The sequence below is a fragment of the Gymnodraco acuticeps genome, unplaced genomic scaffold, assembly GCF_902827175.1.
Source record: "Gymnodraco acuticeps unplaced genomic scaffold, fGymAcu1.1, whole genome shotgun sequence".
Classification (NCBI taxonomy): Eukaryota; Metazoa; Chordata; class Actinopteri; order Perciformes; family Bathydraconidae; genus Gymnodraco; species Gymnodraco acuticeps.
This window is the reverse complement of record NW_022990614.1, coordinates 507557-515659: the sequence shown is the minus strand read 5'-3', so window position 1 is coordinate 515659 and position 8103 is coordinate 507557. Positions and strand designations below refer to the sequence as shown.

Here is an 8103-nt window from a genome sequence, read left to right as displayed (position 1 = left end):
CGGTTAGTACAATAAAACAAACACTGCAATTAGACAAACAAACATGTACTCGCAACAAAATCAGCGCCCTGGCCAAAAATCATCCAGTTTAATTTAGTCCGAAATTACGGAAACGTCAACGGGAGCACTGAAATATCTGTTTAATATGGGCTCTTCTCAGCCATATTTACTAGTAATCTGTTGATGAGCAATACACTACCTTATTCTCAATCAAAACCACTATGCAAATGTAGTGGTAAAACTGCTCAACCGACCGAGAGCAGAGATTTTTTAATTAATTCAGTACTTATTTTTTTTTAATTAATTTTTTTTTTAAACAACATCCAATTCAATAATCCGTTAGTTTATTAAACACAGTGTGAATGTAATATTCTGCCACCACCCTTCCCATTTAATAGCTAAATTTAGTTCTTGAGCTTATGGTGTGATTAACAGAAAATACAAGTCTGTTCTTAAACATTCCTCGTGTGCCGTTCACCACAGGGGGGAGGGGAATTCGCCCTCCCTCGTGCAGGCTTGAACAGACACCCGAAAACGGATTGGTCTGATTTAAACCCGTTGAAATCTCCAGAATTCGGCAATTTGTTTCAATTACAAATCCTCACATTGCTTTTTGAAACAGAGGTTCCACCTTGCTGATGCTTTCCTTAAGGTCTCTCCGAATATTTGCAGTGTGTGATTGTCCAGTAATTTAATTCTAGAAAACACACACAGCGGAAATCGTTAAAAGTCGATGTTCCGAGGTTATTTATTAGCCCCAAATATTCTTATTGTTTTATACATGAGCTGTGCTTGCTTTTGTTGGCACTTGCCCCAGCAGCAATCACAGGAAAAAACCGGCCAGGATAGAATCCCCCTCAGACACCGATTCCTCAGGTTATGATTAAGCCTTCAAATGTACAGTGGAGAGACCAAAACAAATTGCACTCGCGCAGTTTCACAAGTAATTTTGATACCGTCAATCACAGAGTCTGGTAAGGCAGTTGTTCAAATAGATTTGAAAAAAAGCACTTACCAGTCTTCTGAAGAAATCTCGGTATCCTGTTCAGTGACGCCAAATTGTGAAGGTACACTTCTGTTGTTGCAATGTTGAGGTAGAATGAAGGAGTCTGGAACGTCGATTAGCCAAAGCACTGAGAGTTTATTGATCACAGTACATTAATTACATACGGCCAGGAGATCATCTTAGTTTCCCACCGTCCCGTGGTCCACCTTGCTTATCTCTGCCCCCAAAGCCACAAACATCGCTGCTACACGAGGAGAGGCCGGCCCCCAGAAAGCCCGCGTTTACCTAATCAATAGCCGATGGCAGACAATGAACTTACTTGTCTCAAGAGATGCAGCCAGGTCTCAAACCTCCCCCACGGATGTAGGAGAAGCGTTTGACCTGTGACCTCAACTTATAGAGGAATCTTTGAGTGACTACAAGCAGATGTTTGCAGTATCACAGATTCTAAAAAACTATAAGAAGCTCTATAAACAGATCAGATTAAAATATTCTCTTACATATTGTACAATGCCTTGTCTTTTATGCTGCTGCGACACAAACATTTCCCAAAATTGGGATCAATAACGTACTATCTTATCTTATCTTATCTTACTGGTCAAATAAAGGAAAAACATTTCAAACTAAGGGTACACATACTCAAATGTTCTTGTTTTCCACCAGGTCAGAGCCCATGGATCAGCAGACGGAGAGGCTTCAGCTCAAAGGTCCCAGGTTAAAAACATTTTAGGCATTAGAAGATCTTCGAGGATTGGCTGGATCATCCACAGCTTCCTGAACCTGGTCCCTGGCGTCGCCAACGACCAGGAGAAGATGGCCGAGACGACAGAGCACCACGACAACTGGCTGAAGCTGGAGCTGATCGACCATTACGAGAGGATGACCAAGAAGAAGAGGATGAGTTCAGCGTCGATGCAGCAGTGGCTGACAGGAGCTGCGGTTCATCTACACATGAGGATTCACCAGGTCAGGACGGACAAATAAGTCTGCTTTAAAATATACAAACTTAAGAGCAGAGATGGCAAACGTACACACATCCTTTACTCAAGTAGAAGTACAGATACTAGTAAAAATACTCTGATAAAAGTAGAAGTACTGACTAAACTTCTTTCCTCAAGTCAAAGTAAAGAGGCTTTGAAATGTACTTCAGTAAAAAGTACCTATAACTAGCAGCTGTTTTAAAGAGTACCTGACCTCCCTTTATATTAATAGAACAATAATGTCATTGTTAGCTAATGAATGTTTCCATGCTGAACAACAGCAACATGACAACGTTTCCATTGGTCCCTCTTCTTTAGAGAAGACCAGGAAATGATGGATACACGGATCGTGTTCAAATCAATAGGCACGCAATGACTCTAAAGAATAATGATCACGCCACCAAACACATATTCAAACTAAAGGAACAGGCAGTGGCGGTTCTAGAATATTTTACATGGGGGGGCAAAGGGGAGGCAAGAGGTCATGCCAGGGTGGCATAGGAGGGCGGACAGTACGTGGTATTTTATACTGTATATAACCTATTTATTGTTAATTCATGCCCTAACACAAGTGTTCTTTAATGCACAAGAGAAACAAGGTGTTCAGACAAACAATCGGGTGCCCTTTGAGTCCCCCAAGCTTACCTCAACCATTTTAAATGAAAGGAAACTACAAAATGTATTTTAAAGCAATGAATTAATGGAACAGGTTGTTTTGCATTACAATGTAAAATTAAATATATATTTTGTTTTAGACAGACACAAAAATGGGTTGTCTTAGACAGACCTATTTGCATGTCCTCACTAAGCATTATTACATATTAATTTAATATTAAACAAATCAAAATGGCCAATTATCCCAAAATGTTGCTGCTAATATAATCACATGCTTGTCAACTTTAACTGATCAAAAATCAATTCTGAAAAAATACTTGAATTATCTATGAAATTGCAATATTGTCGCTCAGTTTGTTTCAACCCCGTCACGCCAATCATTTACCCTCCTATTAAAATAATGTATCAGTCCATGTGTGATCTGCATTGAGGGAATTACATCACAAAAGTGTCAGTTTCTTCTCTTACCTATATTTCAGTTTTTGTATTTTCAGATTAAGATTGACAAGCTCAACATTTCAACTATGTTGTATGAATTAATAATAGTAAATAATTGTTTATTACAAAAATAAACAATAGTTTTGCAAAATATTACAATTTTGTAATGTCCTTGACTTCCATGTGGTGCCATATCTTAGCTAAACAAGGTCTCATGCCTACTTTTTGTCAAAAACTTCAACTCTGTTACATTTTTTCAAGGAAATTCCTAGTAATTATTTATATTTTGTGCCTGAGGTGGGAAAATGTAAGTAGTCTACTACCAGATGTTATGACCAAACATTTTGGTTTCATTTTTCAAAGATATAAAGACCCAAAAGGCACCCGATTCAGAGAATACTCAGAATTTTGCATACTGTAAGTACTTAATTATAATTAAGTACACAAATGACATCACCCATCTCTTCAGAGAGCTACAGGTGACCTGTGCAGCAACACATTTCAATCAATATTTGTCAATACTAAGAGCTGCTAGATTGTGCTGCTATAATGGAATATGTAAGGAGAATACCATGTGGTCCAGCTGGAGTTTCATCTGCCTCCTGATCCCTGCCTCTGGCCCTCTTTCTGACACTTCATCTTTATTCCTCACATACATTTCTTCTTCTTCACTAATGTCTTCATCTCCTCCTCTTCCTCCTGCTCTGACCCTCCTGGTCTCTTCATCTCCTCCTCTTCCTCCTGCTCTAACCCTCCTGGTCTCTTCATCTCTCTTTTCCTTTTCCTCTTTCTGTTCGTCCTGATCACTTCTCATATGTCTTTTTGTTGTTGTTGAATCACTCCTATACTCTGGCCTGCAAGAGTCTACTTGTGAAAAGCACTGGTACAAATGCTTGTATAATTTTACAAGTTAGGGCCATGTAGCCTAGCTAATATGTAGCATATCATACATATAACATCAGAAAGTATTGATCAAGCGCACACAGGCAGCTGTGTTTGGATCCAGTTTTTACGGTAAAGGATGTATCCTGGTTTCATTGATCTGGCCTCATGGCTGTGATGTGTAGTTTACGTGGATTTAATAGGAGGCTACCGCGTAGTTTAGCAAAGTGATCGATCTCCCAGCTAACGCTGTCTGCGTAGTATTTTGTAACGTAACACCCGAAACAGCGCCCGTCTGTTAAACGCTATCGATTCAAACTAAAGCGTTTTATTAATATTTAGTTTCAAGCTCTCGTCCTTAGTAAAAACAAAACTAGTGGAAAGGGAAATGCTCCAAGGGGAAGCTGATCCATAGGTGCTGGGACAGCTCGCTCCCTCTCTGCAGCGGTGTGAGCCGCGGGCTGTGTGAACGCCGCTCCGCAGTTTAATGCAGGGCCGTTTTTAACGGGCCTAAAATGATATTTAAAATGATTCACTTTTAACTAATGTAATGCTTGTTTTGTTGCTTGAGAAGCTTGTGGAAATAGTGTAGGTTTGTTTTAGTACAGTTTTAGGGAAACAAAAGTTAGGGGGGCAGCTGGGGGGGCAAGGCTCTACAGTGGGGGGGGCAGCTGCCCCCCCTTGCCCCCCCGTAGATCCGCCCCTGAGTACAGGTATTTGGGTTCAACATGTAAGAAGTAGAAAGTACAGGTATGTGTGTTCAAAATGTAAGAAGTAGAAAGTACAGGTATTTGTGTTCAACATGTAAGAAGTAGAAAGTACAGGTATTATTTGTGTTCAACATGTAAGAAGTAGAAAGTACAGGTATTTGTGTTCAAAATGTAAGAAGTAGAAAGTACAGGTATTTGTGTTCAAAGTGTAAGAAGTAGAAAGTACAGGTATTTGTGTTCAACATGTAAGAAGTAGAAAGTACAGGTATTTGTGTTCAACATGTAAGAAGTAGAAAGTACAGGTATGTGTGTTCAAAATGTAAGAAGTAGAAAGTACAGGTATTTGTGTTCAAAGTGTAAGAAGTAGAAAGTACAGGTATTTGTGTTCAACATGTAAGAAGTAGAAAGTACAGGTATTTGTGTTCAACATGTAAGAAGTAGAAAGTACAGGTATTTGTGTTCAACATGTAAGAAGTAGAAAGTACAGGTATTTGTGTTCAAAGTGTAAGAAGTAGAAAGTACAGGTATTAGTGTTCAACATGTAAGAAGTAGAAAGTACAGGTATTTGTGTTCAACATGTAAGAAGTAGAAAGTACAGGTATTTGTGTTCAACATGTAAGAAATAGAAAGTACAGGTATTAGTGTTCAACATGTAAGAAGTAGAAAGTACAGGTATTTGTGTTCAAAGTGTAAGAAGTAGAAAGTACAGGTATTTGTGTTAAAAGTGTAAGAAGTAGAAAGTACAGGTATTTGTGTTCAACATGTAAGAAGTAGAAAGTACAGGTATTTGTGTTCAACATGTAAGAAGTAGAAAGTACAGGTATTTGTGTTCAAAATGTAAGAAGTAGAAAGTACAGGTATTTGTGTTCAACATGTAAGAAGTAGAAAGTACAGGTATTAGTGTTCAACATGTAAGAAGTAGAAAGTACAGGTATTTGTGTTCAAAGTGTAAGAAGTAGAAAGTACAGGTATTAGTGTTCAACATGTAAGAAGTCAAAGTAAAAAGTAGTATTTGTACTCCACTACTTCCCACCTGCTTAAGAGATATAAAATAATATAAAGTACAGGAAGAGGCAGAACTTCAACATTATAACATTGATACATGGACATCAATGCATGGTACAGAAGAAACAAAACAGCAGTTAAATTGTCTTTTAAGTATACTTTGTCTTAGTAAAAGTGAATGCTTTTACTTCTCCCACGGTTAAAATCTCCGCTCTCAATTAGAAAATATGTCCACTGCAAATGTTGGCAACATGTATGTGATAATCATTGCATTATTTTTTATGAATGATAAAGCAGAACAAAAAAGAGAGACATGAATGATAATGTTCCTTTGTAACTTCAGGGTGAGGGAACCTGTTCTAGCAGCTTTAAGGTTTGCATAAAGATAAATATTAATTGCAAGCTTATAACTGGATGAAACTCTTGTATGCTGGGAGTCAGACATGCAAATACACGCCAGACCTCCACACCTCTAATTTCCTCCTCTCCACAGGGACACTGCATCCTTTGGCCAATCAAACAATAGATTGGTAAAAGGCCCTAACATGTTTTACACACACACACACACACACACACACACACACACACACACACACACACACACACACACACACACACACACACACACACACACACACACACACACACACACACACACACACACACACACACACACACTTAATATGTATATTGCCTCTTTCTGTTGTTGATTTATGTGTCTATGTTGTCATTTTGTGCCACTTTGTTGTTGATTTTAGGTCTTTTTGTAGCTTTTGTCCTGTGTGTCTGTTTGATGATTTTCCCTTGTTGGAGTGTTTGAATTTAATTTATGTCTATGTCTTTGTGTCACTTTGTGTTGTTGTTAAGTCATTTTAAGTTTTGGTTGTTTTGCCCATATTCATAGCTGCAATTGCTGTTGTGATTCTCTGTGTGTCTCTTTCTGGTTGTTTTGTCCATTTAGAAGTTCATTGTGAGTCTTTTTGTTTTGAGTCTCTTCGGGTTGATATGTGTCTCTTTTTGACACTGAAAATGACACTGATAATTTCTGAAGAGATCTGATCTAGAATAACTTCTCTCCTCTTGTTCCAACAGGTCCGTCTTCACTCTGTTCCTTTGGGATCAGCAGAGTCGCTGCGTTTCTCCTATAAGTCGGCGTTGAGTCACTTGGTGCAAGGATACACATCCTATCTGCACAGAAACATCCAGGAGACTCCAGCATCCAGGAAACCCAGAGCAAGGATAGTCAGTCGACCAGAAAATACAAATATCAGCTGCTCAAGTAATCACATTTCTAATAATAGCCTGGTTAACTTTAAGGACACTATCACACCCAATACCACTGCAGGAAACCGCAGACGTTGTAAAGCAAACACACCCGGTGGAGACTTTGGATCTAAGGTGACAAACAGAAGCAAGGTGACTGTTGGAGTGAACAGAGAGACACTCAATGATTCGATTGGATACGAGGACATTCAGGGTCTGTTAGTTATTGAGCCGTGGAGGAATGTGAGTCACGATGTGCAGCATCACCCCTGTAAGTCTCCGGCCATTCAACAAGCTCTGGTGACGCGTATAATAAACGCTCAGGACCTCGAGAGGAACAGAAACTTCTTCCTGTACCAAGAGAAGGTTCTCCTCAGCTTTCTCAGGCAGAGTGACGACTTCGAGCTGAAGACAAATGAGAAAGTAACTAAGTAGGCATTTGGTATATTACAGTACAGTGGAGTAGAAGCACAAAGTAGCATAACATGGAAATACTAAAGTACAAGTATCTCAAAATGTTTGCTTAAGTAGCCTACAGTACTTACGTAAATCTACTTAGTTACTTTACACCACTGGGTTTTGATAATCAAAATCTTGTGTATCGGAAAAGTTTGACATGTTGGGAAATGGACTTATTGAATACATTTCAGACAGTTAGATGTGAAGAATAATTTGGCATCTCTAAAGTTAAATAATTAACACGTTAAATGTGGTTTGTTGTATTTGTCTATTTTCCATGTTTGCCAGTCCAACTGTTTTCTTTCTTCTTCATACGGAAATATAAGGAATACAATAGGTAACATAAAAGTAGAAGAACAAGAGTAAAACAATGATTTTTAGCAGGAAAAAATAACGAGTATTTTAATCACATTTTTGGAAGTACAATCAAATTTCAATTTAAAATATGTTTTTAAGGAATTGTACATACTGGTGTCTTTCTGATCTGATAGTCAGTCTTTGTATTGTAGTTTTGTTTCATGCTTGTAGTGTTGGTTTCATTTCTGGCTATTTGCATGAATAGAAATAAACAAATTCATGAAAAGGTTACTTCACTGGCATGTTTTCATTAGTGGATATAGGCTGCATTTATTATACTGCAGGCACGGACAGTAGAGTCAAAACTATTACAACATATCATGGCCGTTGTTAGGAAAGTGGTGGGGACAATTTCTCCAGGTTTAACGTGTGTGTGTGTGTGTGTGTG

The 8103-nt window shown here is 38.5% G+C and overlaps 1 protein-coding gene across 1 annotated transcript; it reads left to right on the top strand.

The window, feature by feature from the left end:
- The first annotated feature begins 1539 nt into the window (after positions 1-1539).
- Positions 1540-7946, top strand: LOC117554554. The gene is made up of 2 exons (XM_034228982.1): positions 1540-1972; positions 6729-7946. Exons 1-2 carry the CDS (start codon positions 1820-1822, stop codon positions 7332-7334), a joined length of 759 nt encoding a protein of 252 aa, XP_034084873.1. The 5' UTR covers positions 1540-1819; the 3' UTR covers positions 7335-7946.
- The last annotated feature ends 157 nt before the right edge of the window (positions 7947-8103 follow it).

Excerpts from the sequence above, each read along its gene's own strand:
- LOC117554554 (XM_034228982.1), top strand. The coding sequence starts at position 1,820 with ATGGCCGAGACGACAGAGCACCACGACAACTGGCTGAAGCTGGAGCTG. Across the intron at positions 1,973-6,728 it reads TACACATGAGGATTCACCAG|GTCCGTCTTCACTCTGTTCC; the intron begins GTCAGGACGGAC and ends TTGTTCCAACAG.